At 44.9% G+C, this 22,962-nt stretch overlaps 2 protein-coding genes across 2 annotated transcripts in view; one reads left to right on the top strand and one right to left on the bottom strand.

The window, feature by feature from the left end:
• Positions 1–3,471, bottom strand: part of LMOD1 (leiomodin 1) — a 39,295-nt gene extending 35,824 nt beyond the window's left edge. Inside the window, exon 1 of the mRNA XM_045787673.2 lies at positions 2,995–3,471. Coding sequence (XP_045643629.2) covers positions 2,995–3,255 — 261 coding nt within the window. The 5' untranslated portion in view covers positions 3,256–3,471. The remainder of the gene's footprint in view (positions 1–2,994) is intronic.
• Positions 3,472–10,643: 7,172 nt separating this feature from the next.
• Positions 10,644–22,729, top strand: TIMM17A (translocase of inner mitochondrial membrane 17A). The gene is made up of 6 exons (XM_045787672.2): positions 10,644–10,713; positions 14,489–14,588; positions 14,715–14,778; positions 18,670–18,798; positions 19,579–19,689; positions 22,241–22,729. Exons 1-6 carry the CDS (start codon positions 10,688–10,690, stop codon positions 22,324–22,326), a joined length of 516 nt encoding a protein of 171 aa, XP_045643628.1. The 5' UTR covers positions 10,644–10,687; the 3' UTR covers positions 22,327–22,729.
• The last annotated feature ends 233 nt before the right edge of the window (positions 22,730–22,962 follow it).

Here is a 22,962-nt window from a genome sequence, read left to right as displayed (position 1 = left end):
ATAAAAATACCTATCTCCCCAGAAGTGTGAGGCTTCGGTAAAGGAAGAGGTGACTAGGCTTCGCCTATAGACAGATGTTCCTCAGTAAATGGTCGTCCTGCGGCACTTCCTAGAGTCAAGTTACTCTGTTTGACTAACTTCCAGTCAATTCCTTACAGGGAGCAAAGGCCACTTGCAGTGAGAGCTACGGCCAGCCCAGCAGCCTGGAGCCCCACCGGGAGCTGCTCCGTGTCTGTGTCAAAGGCCCCCCAGCCCGAGCATCCAGGTTTTGCTAGTTTATTTTTCCCTTTGGCCCCCCGTTGAGCAGACAGGCCTAGTTTGCCCTCAGACGGAAGGGAGGGGGCTGGGCAGGGGTAGACATCAATGAATTAATAATTTCATAGCTGCCGTTTATTGCGCATTTATTATTTGCCAAGCCCGGCGCTAAGCGCATTGTCCTCTCCGTTTTTACAACAACCCTACGGGCTGGATACCGTGTGGCTGAGGGAAGGGACACAGTGCAGGTAACGTGTAAGTTACCTAGTTACACTATTAGCAAGAGACGCTGGTACTCCAACCAGGCTTTTCTGGCCCTCAAATCCAAGTTCTTAATCCCACACTTACTAGCTTGGTACTGGTGCTTAAGAAGTCACTTCGTAGGGTTCATTGCCATTCATCCAGACTTACAGAGATGGTTCTGCTCGTGGCTTGGGATGCAAACGCCACCCAGCCACTCTGCCGGCATATGCCCTTGGACTGGATGAGGAAGAGTGGGAACGGCCTATCCCTACAAGGGAAAAATGGCGCTGAAGCCATCTTCTCATACCAAGGATGTACACACACACACACACACACACACACACACGTGCACACACACCCCACCCTCCATTCCCTGACTCGGACTCTGTCTGCAGAAACAAGTGTGTACCTGGCAGGGGTGAGGGAGGTGGGGCCGGGGAGGTGAGGCTGGCCATGGTTTCAGTGGGCTGAGGAAAAAGCCTTTTGAAAATGCAGTTTTCAGGAGCCCGACAGTCCCTCACACTCTCCACAGCTGAAGCATTTTGCTTTGGGATTAAGAATGTTCTGCATTTGGGGGCACCTGGGTGGCTCAGTGGTTAAGCGTCTGCCTTCGGCTCAGGGCGTGATCCCGGTGTTCTGGGATCGAGCCCCACATCAGGCTCTTCTGCTGGAAGCCTGCTTCTTCCTCTCACCCTCCCCCTGCTTGTGTTCCCTCTCTCACTGGCTGTCTCTATCTATGTCAAATAAATAAATAAAATCTTAAAAAAAAAAAAAGAACTATGACACTGAAAACCAACATATTAAAAAAAAAAAAAGAATGTTCTGCATTTGACTTTAGCCTCGGGAGTATCTTTCTGCATACCAGAAGCCACTGGGCACAGAGTCTGGGGACTAGGAGTGAGGGAAGAGGAGGGCCGGGCCCCAGAGTGAAAGTCGGGGGTCCAAGTGGGGGATTTACAGAGATGCCAAAGCCTTGGGTGTGCTGCATGGCTTTCGTGACATGTCCTGATAGCTGTCTTGAAGTACCAGGCCCTCACAGGGAGTCCCCTATATCCTCTCATCTTTTCCGTAAACGTTCTAGTATTTGTTCGTCATTATCCGAGTGGCGTCAGAGGCGATCCCCTTGCCCACAGGGTAATGAATTCCTGAGCCTTCTGACTCCCCTCACTCCCAGCGTCTTGGTGACGCCTTAAACATGGGCCCAGGGTGGTAGGGACAGAGACAGAGGTCCAGTTCCCCTATCTCACTTTCCCTCACCCCTCCTCCCCCATCCCTTCACTGAAGGAGCCAGGGCTGTGTCCGCAAACGTGCTCTGTGACTAGTGTCCGGGACAATCTCCTACCCAGCCAGACACGTCACAGGAGTTCCGGGGGATACTATTGCCTTTCTCATTTCCTTTGGGAGGATGAACACATCACGGGAAGCTCTGGGTCTTGGTTTCCATAGAATTAAAACAAAGGACAAGAACTGAGACTGAACTTTCTCATGCAAGAATCCAGAAGGACAAGAGACGTGGCCCGTAAGAACCGGCTCACAGAGGACAGCTTGCCCACTAACCCCTCTGTACAGCGGACAAGGAACTCCGACAGTCACACTCAGGTGGAGGCTAGTCTAGTTCGCCCCAAGAAAACTCACATACGAATACATGGTCCTCCGTGCCAAGCCAAGAAAACAAAAGGCAGGTTTTGCTTAAAGCCCATCCTAGACGTCAGCAGATGTTTCCAGAACGGCCCTGCTTGCCCTTGCCCCTCCTCTGTCTCCCCCTCAAGGCAGAACCCCGCTGGGAAATATCTTTATGCCCCAGCAAAGGGGACTTGCTGACTTATAAAAGGACTTATGACCAAAATGAGGGGATGCTCCCTCAAGATGTTCGTCTAGGAAGTGCAAACCCCAGCTTCCCTGGGAGGGAAACCGAAGCCATCAGGTGAAGATGCATTTCGCACCTCACAGACCCCTGACCCTTGACTCCCATTGCTTTGGGACGCCCATCTGCTGCTGAGCCTCCTCAGATGGTCTATGTGCCATGAGTTGCCCACAGGGCCAGAGGGTTTCAAAATGAGCAGTTCTGCAAGGAGGCCTGACTCTCTTTTCTGGGGTGGCTGCCAAGAGACTGCAAGCATCATTCTATCCTCTGCCCCCTCCCCCACAATGGATGAAATGAATGTGCAGGGGGAAAAAAAAGTGCTGGGGGCCAAGGATGGAGTCAACTTGACAATGAACGCTTCAAGGACATTCTCCAGCTCCCATTCCACCAGCAGCCCTGTCTGCTACTGCGGGATGTTGAGTTCTCCCAACAGAGCCAACTTGTGCTTTGGAACAAAAATTATGGGAAAGAGGTTCACACTGCCCGCTCAGAGGATGGTAATCGGTTCTGAATTGTTACATCTTTTGCCAGCAAGACCTTTTCCTCCGAGGACAGAAGCATCCTGGTCACGAGTTCGGGTCTCCCTCCCCTCCCTGCCCTCCCCCCTTCCCTCTAGCGTATTGCACACTCACATCCATGGACATCTCCCTCTGAATAAGTTTCTTGGTCTCCTTTTCACAGAAGTTGAGCATGGCTTCCCGGTTGTACGTGCCCAGCGGCGGCTTCTCCGTCTGGTTTCTCTGCCGCAGGCCCACGGGAACGCTCCCGTCCGGGTCCACCACGTCCAGCTCCTTCTCCAGCTCTTCCATCTCCTCGGGAGACAGGGTGGACAGCAGGCTGTCGATGTCGGGGTCTTCACTCACCTGCCGGCGGTACTTGGCTACCTTGGACATCTTGGCAAAGTGGGCTATGGCTCTTGGGGGGCGGGGGTCTACGGGAGTCCTGGGGGGCCGTGAGGGGCAGGCACAGGCTGGTCTGGACGGAGCAGAGTGGGCTTGGGCGCAGACCCCCAGCTGATAGAGGACGCGGCTCCTCCGCCCTGCCCCGCAGTGCCACAGGTGCCCGAGCGCTAACTGTTAGCCTGCTCCCAGCCCAGGGCTGGTGGACCCGGGCTGCTCTAACCCGCGGCCAATGAGGCTTGACGACTGCCGGGCCCTGAACCGAGAAGCCAATCCCCACGCAGGGGGCGGGCCTGCCTCGCTGTCAGAGCTGTTTGAAACTTGAGGACATTCCAGGGAATCTTGGAGCTCTGTGTGACCAAATTTAGTACAGAGCATTTAGCCTTTTAAAGACAAGGGGGCCACGCAATGAGAAAAAGATACAAAAATGCAGAGGCTGGCAGAAGCTGCTCAGAGCCACAGGAGAGCCAGAAAAGCGGGGACCGGGCCGTGGGGGGTCAGAAACAGGCCGGCCCCAGGCGCGCCCTGCTCAGGCTCATATCTGACTTCTGCATCCCGGCTGGATGTTGCCGTGGTCGGTGCGGGGTCCACTGCCTCCTTTCTACTGTATTTGGTAATGTGCTGGGGGACTCCCGGTTGTTTACAGCCGCGGGAAAGATACGCGAACTACCCGCCCACCCATTCTCTCTGCGCAGGAGAACCTGAGCGCCCAGTATCAGAGGCTCAGCCACTTTTGGGGGGGTGGGGGTGGGATAAATCTTCACTGTGTACCCAAACTGAAAACTGGTAGGCTGTTTAGGGTGAAAGTATGACCCGCACAAGTCAGGGAACTCTTAAAGGACTGTCCATTTCCAGGAAGCACCAAGGCTCTTGGGAAGAGGGTTCAAACCTCCCTGGTTCTCATCTGCTTCTTCCCCTGCTGGGGCATCGGTACATAGACCTCCTTGGGGAGGGCCGAGCAGGAGCCGGCAGGCTGCCACCCACATATAAATCCAGGGCACGATTGAGTGTGTCTTCAGGGAAATATAATTCTGGGCTGTTGGGAGGGATACTATTGCAGCGGGCCTGGCATGTTTCATAACAGGGCTTTCCACTGCTCATCCATCAAGCTGCCTGCACAAGTCACAGAGACACTCAATCTCCTGCACCCCCCCCCCTCCTGCCACAAAATCCCTTCTAGAAGCCCTGGTGTAACCCATCAGGGTAGATGCTTCGATCTTTCCTGGCGTCTTTCCATCCTAAGCCAGAGAGAGACAGTCACCTGATCAGCATTTCCTGAGTCCAGGGATCGTCTGGGACAAAAACTTGGCCCTGCCTTTAATGCCCACTAGTCCAGCTTCAGGTTAAGGCTGAGGAGGCGATGGCACTGACGGACGGGACTGGAGCGCAGAGGTGAGGCAGGTAGCCTGAGAGGCAGGGTGGAAGATGGGCTTGGAGAACCCTGGAGGTTGTCATTTTTAAAAGGCAGTCATCATTCTATCGGTGAGCTGGGAAGCGTGTATCTACTGAGTGCTTACTATGTGTCAGGCGTGGTCCTAAGGGCAAGGCATGTAACTAAGGATAGAAAATCGGGGTGTCTGGCTGGCACGGTTGGCAGAGCATGTGATTCTTGATCTCAGGGTCATGAGTTCAAGCTCTATGTTGGGTGTGGGAACTACAAAAGAAAAGAAAAGAAAAGAAAAGAAAAGAAAAGAAAAGAAAAGAAAAGAAAAGAAAAGAAAAGAAAAAAGGAAAAGAAAAGTCAATGGGACCCCTACCTTCTTGCAGCTTACTTTCCATCAGTGAAGATAAATAATTTCAAATAAGTCATTAAAAAATTAAAAGCCTACAAAATGCCTCAAAAAAGAAGTCCAGGGGCCGTAAGGAAGCACAACAGGGGAGGCTGGAGAGCAAGATGGTTTCCTAGTTCAGCCTGGGCCCTCCAGGCCAAAAGCCCTGAGGTATTGCTACTCACCGGTCTCGTGGCTGAGACGTGGCTTCATCATCTGTGAATAAGGACAGCAGTGGTACCAACCTTGTAAGGTTGTAGTGAACATCAGGTTCAAACATACACATGAGACAGTGAGTGGCTAGACTCTATTTTGTAGGAAGCAGTCAGGGTGGGCAGCCCAGAGAGTATAGCAAAGGGCTTGAGCTAGCCTGAGATGGGCTTTAGCTTGATCTGTTGGATGGAAAGGACACTGCCTACCCCTGCCAACAAGCCGCTAGCCCAACCCCACCCCTACTCCAGCCCCTCCTTGGGTCACTCAGTCTTCACTCTCACTCTTGCCCAGCAGGAGCTTTCTGGAAGAGGCATCATATCCTGGGATCCCTGGCTCTGGAACCGTCTTGGCCAACCTCTAGTCCCCAGTCCACTAAGAGCAGCTCTCTTTCCAGCCTCCAAGGATTTTTCTTTCTTAGGCTTTTTGCCAGTGGTGTTCACTCCTCCCAAAGAGCAGTCAGGGCCTGAATGCAAATTACCGCCTTCAACCCCAGGGCAGCCTTTGTACCATCTGGTCTCAGTGGCCTTCTCTCTGGGGCCAGTGGTCTCTGCTCAGGGAACACACTCAGAAAATAAATCCAGAGCTTCCCAACTTCAAGGCAGGACTCATCGCCTCCTAACCAATGTTTCTGCAGACAAACCCCTGCATCTTCTCTGCCTCGGGTTCCGCAATTCCAAACAGCTGGCTCTTCTGATATGACTCAGTCCGAAGCTGTTTGCCCCCTCGGTCCCCAGGGACTGTGGGCTCACAGACTCTGAAAGTCTTCCCTTGAAAGGCATCACAGTGGAGTCCGGAAGATTCGGGAACACAGAGCCCATGAGCACAGTCTCCTCCAGCTCCTGCAGTGAGGGACCAGTGCCCCCCGACTCTGTAGGGGGCAATAATTACCCCAGCTCAGAAGCCACTTCCATCAGAAACAAATACATCTTGAGTGTCAGGGGATTCTGGCATAGCCTACCCCGCACGGTGTTAGGATGAAGGGAGAGAAAGGAAGAAAGAGAGACCCCCAGTCTTGTAGCCATATACGTGGTGGTGGTCATGATGAGCATAGGGAACCAGAGCCAAGTTAACTGATGCTTCGGGTGGCTCTTCCTTGGGCTGGATGGCCAGGAAAGGCACATTTTCAGGAATCTGGGGTGGCAGTGTGGGATAGCCGATAAGACCACAGGCTCTGGAGTCAAATGACGTGGGCTCAAATCTGAGATGTGCGACCTTGAATAAGTTATTTGTCCTCTCTGAGCCTTCTGGGCCCCAAGTGGAACGTGAGGACATTAAAAGTCCCCACTTGAAGGGAAAACAAGTGCCTCCAGCACAGGGTAATGGGGTTGTTAAATAGATTAGAGAAGATAATGCATGCTGAGCGCGTCACAGCATCAGACACATTGTCAGCACTCAACGTATGGTTAGTCCTTACAGAATCACACTGGTTCTCTTCTGGGGGGGGGGACGTTGGGAGTTTCTCTAGAGCAGCAGACTTCGTCTCTGGAAGCAAGCCACTGGGCTGGCCCAGCACTCCTGAGATGAGTGGATATGAGTAGAAGGGAGCTCTGAGACCATGCTCGCCAGACTAATGTTCCCCCTGGAAGGAGAGCAAGGGGGAGGGCAAGAGGGTAGACGTAAGAGCTTGCCTCCCCCCCCCTCACCCTGACTAAAACCTCTCTGCCCATCAAAGAGGCGCCAGGCACAGACTGCATCCCTAGACCCAAGAATCGGCTGTGGTGCTGGCCTCACTTGTCCATGCCAACTTGAGTGTCTCAGCACTGGGGAGTTTGGAACCGCATACATGGCCTGTGACCTTTGGGTAGACAAAACTCTTTAGGACTCCCACAGCTTCTGGCTCAATGGAGCTCAACCTACGTAGGTCCAGGAACTTCAAGGGTACTGAGCGGTTGGGAGGGGCAGATTCTGAAAATGGCCAACCCCCTTCCTCCATAGGTTGGGTCTGTGTAGAAAGAAGCATTCCTGGTTCTTTTACTCATTTGTGGTTTATTCTTTTGCACACTCCCCACAAAAGTTATTTCAGGCTTCCTCCTTACCCTATGACCTCACTGTATCCTTCTAGAATGAACTCCTTCAGCTATATTAATACAGGAGATAAAACTCTAATATGTCTTCATTACCCTGGAAGGGAAACAAATCTGGCCCAATGAGGGAAGGGAGCCATCTCTGCCTTTACTATCCTGTAATTAAAACTGCTCCAGAGGAAATCCCTGTCTCTAGCTCTCTAAGGCTTGGAGAAACATTCTTAAAACAGAACCTGAAGGACGTTAGTTCTAAATGTGTAGACAGATGAAAGATCCCTGGAGAACTGCTCCTGACACAGCTTACTCCCCCAGCCTTGCTTCTCTGTCATTCTCTACATCTTCTGCCCTAAAACTTTATCACTTGATATAGCTTTGTTCTCACTGCTTTAGTCTTTCTATTCTCCTGTGAGACCAGCAACCCACCCAGTTCCTGCCCATACCTTTGCTGTTGTCATTCCCTCTACCTCTAATGCCTTTCTCCTCCCCACCGATCAGAATCTGACCATTCTTCAGACCGTGGCTTAAATGCCAGTTGATCACACACATTTTGTGAGCACACTCAGACCCCCAGGGCTCCCTCTCTCCTCTCAGTGCCTCGAGCACTAACCATGTTCTATGTCACACATTTTGGCATTTTATGTTGACCCAACTATTCCTCAAGAGTGCATTCTTTCTCCCCAAGTACATTCTGAGGACCCAGAGGGTAGCAACCATACCAATATTTTGTGTACTCTCTCCACCCTAATCCTAAAACTAGGACAATCCTGAGCACAGAGTGAGGGTCTTATAATTGACTTGGGTTATAATCCCTCTAGTTTCTCTCTTGGTTCAGCATTACCTGTGCACCCTTGATATCTATCAGATGGTCATCTCTCGCCAACCTTAGGCTTTATCAGTGGCCCCTCCCCCAAGAATGGTCTGACTGTACAAGAGTGAAAGATGAATAAAAGCTAACTGTGGGGGATGGCAGGGGTGGATAATCACTTCAGAGTGGGGAAGAAGGCACCAGTGCCCTGCCAGACTTGGCTACTTCATGGAGCTCATCCATCCAGGTGGTTCCTTGAGGCACGAGGGATGATCTCCCTTTCTTCGCCTTGTTCCTTACCTTGATCTCACCTTCTTTTCCCCTTGTAGGAAGGAAAATCTCACAGCAAAACAGGCCCCAAAGTCACAGTTCTTTTAGTTCACACATTGAGCTATTTTCCCCAAAGCAATACCCAGAGGACCTAGATCACAGGGGGTTCCAGCAACAGTCTCCAACGGGGCCCAGAACACTAACTTTCACCAATATACCCTGCTGTGTTGAATCACCAGTTCAAACTCCCCTCGCCTTTATTGTGACTTCTCTCCCAAGGACCCCCACTCCTTTCTTCCATCATTCCTCCATGTCTTTGACCATTCTTTCGGTGAGGGCCACGACCGTTCCTTAAACATCTTTCAGACTCACTAGGAGGAGATTAGAGTATCTAGTTCTTTTCTTCCAAGTTCTTTTCTTCATCATCAGATGAAAATGGATATTTTTGAGGGAGGGGTGACATCTTCCCCCTCTGGCCAACAAAGGCTAAGTCCAAGGCCCTACCCAGCCCAAAATGTCCTGGTACACCCTGTTATCTGTTGCAGTTAAAAGAAAGCAAAGAGTGAGAAGTCTAAGAATGCTCGCTGGCCATCTGAGCAGTGCCTCCCAGAACAGAAATGGACTTTCAGATAGGGACTGTTAGAATGGCGTGAGCTGGAAACCACAGCCTAGAGTCTGGCCCTCAGCTTTGTAAACTCACAAACTCAGTATTATCACCATCCCTGGTGATTGATTCAAAAGAATCCAGGTCACAAGAGGCAGATGCATAAACTAGTATAACTACCAAGTGGACAGGAATAGTTTTGAGCACAGGCCAGGGAATTCTCTCTTAAAGGAAAATCTATTCAGAAACAAAATAACAATCAGAAGGCTGCATAATGAATATTGAATAAGAGCAAAGGGAGGTAGCTAGAGCTAAGGAATACTTCACTTGGGTCCTGGTGAGAACAGAAAAAAATATCCTTGCCCCATGAGAATGCCAATGTCTACATACTGAAATATTCATACCCGCTAGGTCTGGGATGCTGACTAAATATCAAATTCTGGCTCTCTGGCTCCTCTTGTTGCCCATCTCCTACATTCTCTCTTCAGCCCGTGCAATTAATTAGATTTAAAGATTCTTAATTACAGTCACATTCCGCAAAAAGACTTCTTGGACTTTTTACACATAAAAATCAGATGACTAGTGTGAAGTGTTCTTTTCACATAAGGATACACTTTACCGACAATCTTCAGTTCTGTGGAGGGTTTAGTTTATCTGCTTACCTTATTTTCAAGATTTTGTGGGTACCTCTCTTCACTGCAGTTCCCTATGAACTGCACTAATTTTTCCATAAAATAAATATGTACATATTTTTAAAAATTATTTATTTGAGAGAGAGAGAGAGAGAAAGAGAGAGTGAAAGATATCAAGAGCAAGGGGGGGAGGGTAGAGGGAGAAGCAGACTTCCTGTTGATGAGGGAGCCCAATTCCCGGCTCTATCCCAGGACCCTGGGATCATGACCCGAGTGGAAGGCAGGCGCTTAACCAACTGAGCTACCCAGGCACCCTAAATATATACATATTTTAAAGTCAATCTCAAAAGGAATAGAGAAGAGTTCCTTTAACAGACATCACATCACTGAGGTTTTGTGGACTATAAGCTAAAAGAGGTCGATGGGTTCCCATCCTTTTGGTGTTCTCTTTTCTGAGCTAAACAACCCTCACATCTTCTGGTGATCTTTTAGAGGGTGCACAGGAAGCGGTCCTGTTTTTGTCCCTTCAATTGACAGCCCCAAATTGGTCACCGCATTCAAGATGGCCCAGGTAAGTTCACTTCAAAAGCATTTATCGAACATCTATCACTTTCCAAGCACTGTGACTATAAGGACTCTGACGCAGTCTGTCCTAATCCTGCTCCTGCTCCGTGTAGTTGGTTAAGAGTTTCACAAACCATCGTGAATTAGCTAATATTAATTCCCAACTAGCAGCCAAGGTACTAAAAACAAACAAACAAAAGAAATGTATTTAGGAAATTTGGTGAACCCTAGCTGAATGATGCCAGGTTTATCTCGGTCTACGGAGCCTTCAGTGACCCGGTAACCTGAACTCCTCGCCATCAGGTTCCTCCCGGTCCACGTAGCCCAGACTCGTAGCCTTCGAGGACCTAAGCGGGGCCACCTCTGCCTCGCGGCGTCTCTGCCCCGCCCCCACGCTGCCCTGAAGTCCAGGCCCCCATTGGTTGCGGGAGGAAACGGTGAACCAATACACATAGACCTTAACGCCCTCCTCTCGAGATCACTTCCGCCGCTGGGGTCAGGCTCCGCCCAACTTGCCCGGCATCACTCGCGCAGGTGGAGTCAAGATGGAGGAGTACGCGCGAGAGCCTTGGTGAGCTTTACCACTCTTCTTGCATTCCTCCTACCCCTCTGCCTGTGGTCCTCGTCCTCCCCTGTGTGGTGCCCGGAGGTGCAAGCTGAACTCAGTCGCAGGCTTGTCGACGTGGGTTTGGAAATCATAGGCAGCGCCGTCTAGAGCAGCCAGTCGGCTTACCAGCCCTGTGTTCCCCGGGTCGCGTGTGGCAGCCTCGCCGCCAACAACCCGGCACCTTGGTGACCTTGCGTTGGATGAGGAGGGCCAGGCTTGGGCTTGATGGAGCCTCGGAACCTGCTCCCATCCTAGGGCATAGTTGATCTTGTGCGGGGTCCATAATAATCCTGTCTGTCTGCTGAGGTGACCTTGGACGCGTCCCCATGTCTCGCTTTGCTCAGTTCCTGTGTTGAGGAATGGACAGTAGGCCTCTGAGGGGGATGCCATTCTTAAGGCATTATTCGTATCGTGACATGTGTCCGCAGGGCGAACCATTTCAAATGTATAGAACAGAGATTTTATCCAAAGGGCTTGGATAAGCACCTGTAGGCAGGAGCCTCGTTTTCATCCTTCGAATTCCCCCTTGGGGGAGAAGTGCGACGAGGATTATCTGGAAAATAGAGATAGTAGCATGTGTTCTTTGAGAAACCATGAACAGAAATTCATGTATTCAATATTCGAGTGAAGTCTCTGTGGTCACCATTTTAGGGGTTCAAAGAGTAACATCATGAATAAATCAGGCGCATACATAGTTATAAAACGGGTAATTGCTGTCAGAGGTCTCAGGTTGCCTAAATTTAAGGCTTCTGGGGGTCTTAAGAGAGAAATCAAATCTTGTTATTTGGATTAATCACCTGCTTATTGGGCTAAAGCAAAAGCAGATGTCCTCAATTTTGTGAAAGTGCCTGGGACTTTATATTATTACCTTGTCAACAGTAGCCATGTTACCTGCTTTGTGCCTTTTTTTTGTTTTTGTTTTTTTTAATGAAGTGGGATACAGGGCATGTTTCAGCACCTCCCGGCTCTTTAAAATTACCAAATGTAATTATCCCCCTTCCTAAATTGTGCTTACACATGCAGAATTCAGCACATTGTAGACTGTTGTTACCAGCTGCTGTTGGATATGGTATAATGACACAGGCTGGCAGAAGGATAAATTTTTTAACTTTGTTGAATTAAGGATGGTATAAGAATAATGAGTTTTCATCTACTGATTGATTAGGTGGTACCTTTGCTTTCTTTTAGTACATATGTCCTGAAGCAATACAGTCAGTTTTCTGGTTAGTTTTGTAGTCAAACTTGCTTTGATCTTCTGTACTGCCTTGTTTGGTAAGAGCATTTTCTCAAATCCTCCAAGCTCAAACTATAAGAATCTTTTTCCTTCCTCCACCCCGCCTCCAAACATGTACACCATATGCTGTCTGAATTGTTTCATAACTCTGCCTTTCCATGCCTATTGCCACATTCTTACCTGGCATCCTTAACGCCTTTTGCAATAGCTTCCTAATTGCTCTCCTTACCTCCACCCCCCTTTAATACATCATATGGACTTAGTCATCCTTAATGCTTCCTTTTACCATATGTTTCTTTTCAAAAACCCGTAGTCCATATGATATAATGGAAAGGATTTGGAGCTTTGGAGTCCTACATTTTGTATTTAAATTGTGTTGGTTACTACCTATATGATCTTGGGCGAATTACTTAATCTCTGAGCCTCTGTTCCCCTGTAAAATGGAGAGGAGACAGAAATACTCTTTTTCACAAAGTTAAAAACTTAGAGATTCTATTGGAGAATAACCTAACTTTCTTGAAAATCATAGGTCTTACTTCCATGGAAGGCATCTAAAACATAGTTGATACTTAATAAATGATAATCATGTTATGTTACTTGTGTTACCTGCATTTGTCTAGTATTTCCATTCTTTTATTTTTTATTATTATTATTTTTTAAGATTTTATTTATTTGACAGAGAGAGACGCCGTGAGAGAGGGAACACAAGCAGGGGGAGTGGGAGAGGCAGGACACTGGGATCACGACCTGAGCCAAGGCCCATGCTTAAAGACTGAGCCACCCAGGTGCCCTTCCATTCTCTTAGAGTCTAGCTTCAACTTTCCTTTTGTGTAGCCCATCCCTTCTCTGCAGGAACATTTTGATTTAGCCAGAGTTCAGAAACTATTCCCATCTTGCCTTTGTTTTAGATATCTCTCTTGGAATACTCTGGCTGCTCTCTGATCTGAATCCTGCTGTTCTTTACTGATTTTTTAAATCCCCAACTAATAAGATCATTTGGACTAGATCTTTTAAATACTGACCCACCACTCAGAGGGAGCCGCTAATTCATTCTCCTTTGTCTTTTCTCTATACTTACTATTAGTGTTTCTACCATTTTAAAGCAATTTCCTAATCCTTTTTAGTCTCAAGCACTGCTTCTTAAACTATTAAAGTGAAATCAAGTCACCTAGGATCGTGTTGAACTATCAACTCTGGTTCATTAGGTCCTGGGTAAAGTGTTGAGAGTCTGCAGGTCTAACAAACTCCCAGATGTTGCTGATTTTGCTTTTAGGATCACAAAAGAAAGCCTTGGTTAGCAAGGCCCGAAAGCATCTTGCTGACAGTTGGACTGTGTGCTGCATGAGATAGTCATTCTGTACAAGATCCTGATTTGTACTATACTTGAAAAAGAATATGATGTTTTGACTGCAAGGTTTTGTATTCCTGTCCACCAAAGTCAGAAATTACTCATTCAAATTCTCCAGCAGCAACTACACTGAATTCACAAGTTTACTTGAGCAAGTAGATTGCCCATGGGTTCATTATGTGGCATTTCACCCTTGAGACTAAATCAAATAAATTGCTTTTGGTTACAGTGGGTCTAAAATGAATTTAACCAGGGACACCTGGGTGACCTTTGGTTAAGCATCTGCCTTTGGCTCAGGTCACCCAGGATGAAGTTCCACATCGGGGTCCTTGCTCAGCAGGGAGCCTGCTTTTCCATCTGCCTGCTGCTCCCCCTGCTTGTTCTCTCTCTCTCTCTCTGATAGATAGATAGATAGATAGATAGATAAATAAATAAATAATCTTTTTTAAAAAATGAATTTAACCATTCACAGACTTTTTTATAAGCCAGATTCCTAGAATAGTAGTTCTGTTCTGATCACATATTCAGATTTCATTGTGTTGTATAAGTTAGGTTGCTACATTTGGAAACTGGGTTTACAAATATAACCTCTAATTATTGGAGATTAGAGTATTCCAGTGTGTTAAATGGCCCTAATACAAACTAAAGTTCCAAGTGCTAATGGGACTCCATAAACCCAGAAAGAATTTCAAACTTAAAAATTTTTTTAAATTGGTCTCCCTCTGCCCCTATTGAATGTTCATTTGGCGGGGGGGGGGGGGTTGCTGGTGGCATCTCAACTTTAAATTTTACTGCAGCTGGAGAGCTTACTTTGATCCCTGGGAGATTGGATCAGCATTGATTGTAATGTAATTTCCTACATAGTTGTTTATTCACTTTTCTTCAGTGCCCAACTGTTAATAGATGTGCTAATTATTAAATGAAAATTAAGTACTGTTAACAGTAGGGAGTTAAAACCAGTTCCATTCCTTATGGCTTGGAGCTGAATAGATACAGCTATGTTCAGAATCCTTGCGTCTAAATGTTTATTTTATTGGTTGCAGTGGGCCCTGCATTGGAATCTGTTGCATTGATTACTGTGTTAGCAAAGAAAAATTTTATGGTTCATAAATGAGAAATACGGTCATCTTTTTTTTTTTTTTTTCCCTTGTTCTTAGCCCTTGGCGAATTGTCGATGATTGTGGTGGGGCCTTTACAATGGGTACCATAGGTGGTGGTATCTTTCAAGCAATAAAAGGTTTTCGTAATTCTCCAGTGGTAAGTAGGTGAATGGTCTTATTTTATCATCACTTGAAACCTGGATTTGCTAATATCACCGGTTGGCCTATCAGTGGGCTGGAAATGTATTGTACTTCTACTGTATTTTTGGTTGCTTCTTTATAGGGAGTAAACCACAGACTACGAGGGAGTTTGACGGCTATTAAAACCAGGGCTCCACAGTTGGGAGGTAAGCAGAATTTTTCCATTTGTACTTAAGAATATCTTTTCTTGTTCGTTTGAAGATGAAGCTTAGTTCAGTCTAACAGCTTGTTAGAAATTACTGTCTCTGTAAGTTCTTCTGGATTTATGGTTTATTCGGAAAGTTAACTGGAATTGCTGCATCCATTCATTTGAAAATTTTGTCTCTGTCCTTCAAACGCTCAGTGGTATTTTGGTTTTGTTTTCTTTTTTCCTCTTATCCAAAAGGAAGACAGTGTGTTTAAAGCTTAGGTTTGTGAGAGTCAGGAGTGGTAGCTCCTGGGGTGGTACAGAGCTAAAGAGACTGTGATGTGAAGGATCGGGGTTTCATGAGAGAGAACTGACGGTGCTGCTCAGGCTCCTCGCCGGGGTTAGGCTTTGGATGTTGTGCAGAGGTCAGTGCAGAATTCGAAAAGAACTCATTACACTTTTCAACGTGGTTATTCAGAAGTTGGGAGAAGAGAGATGATAAAAAAGCTTGGAGGTGGGGCGCCTGGGTGGCTCAGTCGGTTAAGCATCTGCCTTCACGTCAGGTCATGATCTTGGAGTCCCAGCTTCGAGCCCGCATCAGGCCCTCTGCTGAGTGGGGAGTCTGCTTCTCCCTCTGATCGTCCCCCATCTCATGCTCTCTCTTTCACACACACACACACACACACGCACACACACTCACTCTCTCTCTCTCTCTCTTTCTCTCTCTCTTAAATAAATAAATAAAAGCTTGGAGGCTATATTCATTTACAAAGATAGTCAGGTTGCAGAGACCATGTAAACATGAAAAAGACTAAATTCTTTTAGTCATTCCTTAGTAATTTTGTGTGACAGAAGAAATAGTCCTGTCTTTGTTTTTAGCGTATTTTTCTTTGGAAGACTAGCTAAGAGCTGCCGTTCATCGGGTGCTTGCTGTGTGCTAAGCACTCTCCTAAGGGTTTTACAGCATTATTTTGATCCTCACACCACCACCAGAGGTAAGTATAATTATCCCCATTTTCCAGATGGGGAAATTGAAGCTGTGAGGGCTGAAGTGATGGTGTATCTCTTTTTCCCTCTATAATAATTATACCCCTGGAAAGTAAATAGTGACTGATTTTCCTTTGCTTTAATGGTTACCGTGTTGTTCAAGAATGATAGTAGTATTAAAGCACACACCGAACCCTGAACTCCCAATATATGCAGAAGTCATACAGGTTTTTATGTCTTTTAAGAGGCTGCTTCTATCAAATAATGCTTTCTCGATGGATTAAAAAAACAGTCAGGTAATGTCACAGCCAAGAGGAGCTTAAGGAGATGTGACCACTAAATGTAATTTGGTATCCTGGAACAGAAGGACATAAAAACTAAACAAATCTGAGTTAAGTGTGGACTTTACTTAGTACTGTATTGATATTGGGTCATTAATTGTGCAAATGCACTATGGAAATGTACGATGTTAGAAATTGGAGAAACTGGATGTGGGATATATGGGAATTCTGTGCTATCTTCACAACTTTTCTGTAACCCTAAATTCTAAATTTAAACACTCAGGGTAAAAATAGAGGAAGACTAAGTTGTGGTATGAGTGAATTGGGATTGTTTATTACAAATCTTCGGGATTGGCTTTTTTAAGGAAACATTGAGAAGTCTTTATGGTGTCTTGCTTTATAAAAATGCTGGGATGACATTTTCAATTTAATTCAGTGAGCATTTACTGAGCTTTTCCAGTCAAAATCCAGCGGACAGGCAACATGGGAAAATCATAGTTGTGTCCTGAAGAGCCTTATATTTTCATAGAGGAAATTTCATGGGGGCTTTTGACACATCCCCATCATTCTTCAAGCATCTTTTGCATTTCGGAACAAGATACTCCAGGCTCATCTTGTATTTGTCGTGCCCTAACCATAGAGTTAGCCATTGTCTCCACAGAGCTCTGGTTCCTTTTAGTTGAGAATGGTATTTAGAAGCCAAAATCTGGGCGTGAAGCGTATCCTTGCTGTTGGGGTGTTGCTGTTCCCAGGCCTTCTTGGTAATAGAGCCTGGGAGGGTATATGTATATATGTAAACACACACTAACCACAAGATAAATATATATACCTGGGGGCACCTGGGTGGCTCAGTCGTTAAGCTTCGGCCTTCAGCTCAGGGAGTGATCCCGGCTTTCTGGGATCTAGCCCCACATCAGGCTCCTCCGCTGGGAGCCTGCTTCTTCCTCTCCCACTCCCCCTGCTTGTGTTCCCTCTCTCGCTGGCTGTCTCTCTATCTCTGTCAAATAAGTAAAGTCTTAAAAAAAAAAAAAATATATATATATATATATATATATATACACACACACACACACACCCGAATTTATATCTATATTATTACATACATATTGAAAATCATGAGTTTATACCAGGACCTCAATTCCAATCCAGCCACATAGAGTTTATTCTTACTTTCTCCCTCTTTATATGAATACCTCCATCCTTGCCCTGCTTGGGCTGTGGCACCTCGCAGCACGCCGCCCTTTCACATGGATATACTCAGCTCTGTGCCAGGCTGAGGCCCCTTTCTTACCCTGTTTGGCCTCTGGCTCCTCACACTGGGCAGCCTCCTCGCCCTGCTGGGACTCAGTCTCAGTCTCATCAGTAACCAGAGCTTACTCCGGCAGTTATTCTCTGAGGATGGGCAGGTTTCAGACTCTTGTGAGGGATTGGGAGAGTCTTGTTTGAGGAATTTAGTGAGGTAGTTCTAATATAGAGGCATCAGACCTCTCCCAGGCTGTAGAATTACCGAGTTAGAGGAAAGGACTAGTTTACTAGTTTATTTTTATGTAGTATGTGGTATCTAGTATTGGACCAGAAACGAGGGCTATGCTATACATCATCTGGTTATATCTGCTAGATTTAATGGATAATGTGAAAACTGAAAAAGGATTCTGGTAACGATCTGGTTCTGACATTTGTTGGAACCCAATGTATTGCCCTTACTAACATATCCCCACTATTTTGAGATTTCAGAGGGTAAAGAATAAAGTGACTCGGGCTCTTTGGGGGCAGTTTTTCTTCTTTAATCATAATAAATATAACAACTCTTCATACAGTGCAAGTCATGTGCATTCATGATAGAGGATTTGGGTAATAAAGCAGGCACGAAGAAATTAAGTCACGTGTCACGTCACCCAGAGATGCTGACAGTTAAAATCTTGGTGTTGTCTAAAATTTTGTGTGTTCTTGTGTATGTGTGGGTGTTTGTTTTTTATTTGACAACATTTTTACTGTGTTTAGGAAGAGTTTAAGTGCCAAGTAATTTGATTTAATGTGGTTTTTAGTTTCATGCTCAAGGAATAAAGACTAGAAAGGAGAGAGAGGTTAGGTAATTTCTCTCCCCTTGATGTGCCATAATTCTGTTTGTAGCATCCATTAGCCACCTTGGCATGATTGGCCTGCATCTAGAATACATTCCGGGATGGCTGGCTTTCTTTTGTGTCTCTGCGGGTGATTTGTATAGAGTGTGTATATGCTCAGTGACACTTAATGAAGAAAAGAAAAAATAGAGCTAAGGTAGAGCTATAAAGGGAGAAGGAGGGAAGAAGCGGGTGGCTTTGCTGTGTTTATTGCTTTTTAAACAGAGGTACTTGTTCTGAAAGGGAGATTTGGATTTGTTTAGCCTGACTCTTCTAGGCCTGGCTTATTTCTTTTAGGCTTTGGGCCATTGCTAATTTTCAAGCTGGTACAATACAACCCACACTTTATTGGAAAGATAAGTATTCTGACTGCTGTTGAGTGCTTATCCGAACTTGTGTTTGCATGTATTTGGAGCGTGAGAGTTTTAAGAATATAGTGTTGTTATTTAAAGTTATTTTTGACTATAATATTTTAAATACAAAATGAAAAAATGAAATTTCTTTTGTTTTTAAATAAAATAGGTAGCTTTGCGGTTTGGGGAGGTTTATTTTCCATGATTGACTGCAGTATGGTTCAAGTCAGAGGGAAAGAAGATCCCTGGAACTCCATCACAAGTGGTGCCTTAACAGGAGCCATACTGGCAGCAAGAAGTAAGCAATCATTATTAAAAAAGAAAAAAAAGTAAGCAATCATTATAGACACACTAGTAAAAGCAAGATTTTTGGAAAACCTTATCTGTCTTAATTTAATGATATCTGTAATAAATAAAACTGAGCATTGCTTAATTTAGTTTCCATGTATATGGTGATTTGGGGGGAAAAAGGAAGAGTATGTGTTTATTTGGAACGTTTAAGAATGAGAGAGCATAAGGTTCTGACCTATACAGTGGTTAAGAGCCGTTCAAGTTCCAATTCTGCCATTTGGTAGTGTGTGACCAGGCATTTTGCCAAACTTTTTGTGCCAGCTGTAGTTTCCTCGTCGGTACTCTGGAGTTAACAGTCATACCTGCCACATAGCATTGTTAAGAATAAAGAGCTTAGAACCATCTTCTGGATCTTTGGGACAGAAAGCAACCCAGAATTTGGGGGGGGGGGGTGGTTAGTGGTTTAGGCCAAGGATGAGTAAACTTTTTCTGTGAAGGGCCAGATGGTAAATATTTTAGCAAATACTTAGCTCAATGATTGTAACATGAAAGCAGCCATAGACTATATAAATGAATGAGCATGACTATGCTAATAAAACTACATAAACAGGCAATGAGCTGAATTTGACCTGTGGGCCTTAGTTTGTTGACACCTGGTTTTAGCCAGTGAGAAGGAGGGTTGGGAATGAGGGTAGCAGGTAGCCATATGCACAGCTCTTTCCTTTACTAAGTCTTATATTAAACTAGTTTTCTGGTAAAGTAATCTCTTTGTTTTTAATGTATTCAGATGGACCAGTGGCTATGGTTGGGTCAGCCGCGATGGGTGGCATTCTCCTAGCTTTAATTGAAGGAGCTGGTATCTTGTTGACAAGATTTGCCTCTGCACAATTTCCCAATGGTGAGTCTTCTTCCTGCTTACTACCGTAGCTCAAACACTGGAATGGCCTCTTGATATTTAGAGAGAACCTGTCTTTCTGCTAAAATGTGGTAATGTGTGATTTTTACATTTGCCATGGTTAGTGAGGGTTATGAGAATAGGCCCTGGTTCTACTTGAAAATGTAGATGTGGATACGATTATTGTGTTTAGCCACAGTAACCAAGATGCTTTGGTTAGATGGTTCGCTGTTGATCTTTCTTACAGTTCTCAGGTTTTGTCAGTGCTCATGTGCTTATTCTAAGAAATTGCCAGTCATTTTGGAAGTTCTCGAAGGAAGGTCCTTGCAGATGTGTAACAATAATGGCAGTCTATCACAACCTCTTACTGTACATGTATGTATGTAGGCATTGTTCTGGATGCTGGGGTATAGTGGTAAGCAAGGACTTAAATTCTGGTGGGAGGAGACCAACTAACATGTTAACAGGTAAATGAGATTTGATCGTGTTGCTTGCTTTGAAGAGAATGAAATAGAGTGGTAGAAAGTGGCTATGTTTGGGAGGGTCACTGAACGGTTGGCAGGGAAAATTTTTCTGACAAGTTGGTAAAATAATTTGTTGCTAATTGTTCCTTTTATTTGATATATAGGGAAAAGTAAAATTGTGGGCTAAGTGATCATTACATGGTCATGTAATATCTGCTCGGCTGTTAAATTGTGCACCTTCTGGTAACTGCAGGAAACTTCAGTTGTCTGTAAAGAAGCAAAAACATAATCATGAGGATTTTAGTAGGAAAAATTTGACCTGGCATTTGGGGAAGGAAATAGGCCGAATAGCGACACAGGTTGAAAATTATTTTTGGAGCTTGGAAAAGATTCAGCATAGAGTTAGGAAGAGATCACCGCTCCCAGTTTGATTTGATTTCCCTGAGGCGCCTAGCAAGAGATTCACAGTGTCTTTTTGGCACAGTTGTCAAACACACTGCTCCATAGATGCCAGGGATGATCTGGGGACCTCCTGGATCCTCTCACCTTCTGTTCCTGCTTTTTAATCATTACTTCTGAGTTAATAATCTCTTCTGATGGGCACATCCTAATTTTGCTTTTTAGTTTGTTTTTATCACTTTAGTGTGAAAGGCTTCACATAGAACATCAGAAAGGTTTCGTTTTTTCAGAAAATCAGAAACATATAACAAAAACATCAGTTACACTGTCTTTTTTCTTTTTTTTTTTAAGTAGGTTCTTTGCCCAGCGGCTCGAACTCATGACTCTGAGATCCAGAGTCTCATGCTTTACTGACTGAGCCAGCCAGGCACCCCAAGTTACATTGTCTTATAGAAATTAGTCGAGGTTACTTTGCTTTAGCCTTTTTTCCTCAGAGGAAATCTTTAAAAGAAGTGCATTTTATTTGAGACAGGAGATGTGTTTCTGAAAAGCTGTGTTGGGAAATCTTTGAAGAGTTAATCATATTTTTCTAATTAACTGACATGAAAAAGTTTTTAAAACAGTGGAAAAAATGAGGTAAAACTGTATCTAAGTAATAACGGTTATCTTTGGTTTACCTGTTTCACCCAGTATCTTCTAGTTTTCTGAAATAAACAGATAATGCTTTTATAGTGAAAAAAATATATATATCATTGGATTGAAGCATTGGAAAGCTTCAGGGAATTTTACCACTGCCCTCTTTCTCTCTTCTTTACAGTTATGTTTTAGTCTGCTTTAGTTTCACTGAGGAAAATAATTGTGATTATTCCCATAAAAGTTTTTTTTTTTTTTTTTTTTTTTTAAGAACCGCGTATTTTGGCGCGCCTGGGTGGCTCATTCGGTTAAGCATCCGACTCTTGGTTTTGGCTCAGGTCTTGATCTCAGGGTCGTGCTATCGAGCCCGCGTCCATCTGCTCACTCAGCCCAGAGTGTACTTAAGTTTCTCTCTCCCTCTCCCTCTGCCCGCCCTCCAACTCACACCCTCCCTCGCTTGCTCACTCTCGCTCTCAAATAAATCTAAAACAACAACAACAAAAAAAAACCCACATTTTTTTTTCTCTTAGTTCACAGGCCCTCCCATCCTTTGAAAACTAAATTTTGTAAGACTTTTTTCTACAGCAAGCGAGGGGATGTCTTCCCATTTCAGAACTCATTCTCTAATTGGTTGTATAAACCGGATTACCGATGTCTCTTAAAACATGACTAAGGTACTTAAACTTTGTGAAAATAATTTTAAATAGCTACTGAAAAATATGTCAAGAGGTGTGAGATTTTTCCCATCTTTATAGCAGCTTGTTACAGCAGTTGCTTTAAAAACTTGCATTCACTTCTTGCTATAATTAATCCATCTGACTTTCCTGGCATAACAGTTGAGAGCTGTTCATTCTGGAGCATAAGGGAAGCCAGGCTGTCATGTTTTACCAAATTTGGAGGCACTCTCATGAAAATTAGGCAGTAGAAATTCAGAGGACAGCTCTCAGCTAGCACAGTATTTTGATCGAGTTGATTGAGTTACTCTCTACAAAGACTTCTTCTTTTTAATTGTGTAATATTCAGGTGGTTTTTAAGATCCTTTTCTTTCTCAACTGCAGGTCCTCAGTTTGCTGAAGACCCTTCTCAGTTGCCGTCAGCCCAGTTACCACCCTCACCTTTTGGAGACTATCGACAGTATCAATAGGACTTCTTTCCCAGGATTTCTGTAACAGAATGAGCTGTAGTTCAAGAAGGAATTTCAGAAGATAAGTTACAGTCTGTTTTAAAACCATAGGTGGGACAGCTACGGCCAATTAGGCTTTAAAGAGACACTTAGCTCTTTTTTTCTATTTAAAGGAACATGGGGGGGGCAGATGTTAAAAGATAATACATTTATTTATTCACACTTGGATTGCATTTGTGATAAAAATAAATGTCTGGGATATCTTTAAAATAAAATATAATAAATGCTTAGAAGATGAAGGACCAAAGGGCAAACAACAATGAAGCGTGACCATCATTTCCTTGGGGACTTCTCTGCCTGGTTTTGTGTGTTCTGTCAGTCAAACAATAAAAACTCCTGGAACTTGCTCTTTCTTTTAAGATAAGTTGTAGAGTTCTACTTTTCAACCTCGAATACTTCAAATAATGCAAAGTATGTTGAAAATTGCATGTTTTGTAGTTAGGCTCTCATCTCACTTGAAGTAAATTATGAGAAGAATTATGCAGAGTTAACATGGATCATTTCACAGTAAATACTTTATGGATTGAAGGCTGAGGTAAAATATCCTTTACTTTGAAAGTAACATATGCTATTTCTTGGTTTTGAAGATGTCATATG

The sequence above is a fragment of the Ursus americanus genome, chromosome 2 (genome assembly GCF_024610735.1).
Source record: "Ursus americanus isolate L20-20 chromosome 2, mUrsAme1.1.p, whole genome shotgun sequence".
NCBI lineage: Eukaryota > Metazoa > Chordata > Mammalia > Carnivora > Ursidae > Ursus > Ursus americanus.
This window is presented reverse-complemented; position numbering and strand designations above follow the sequence as displayed.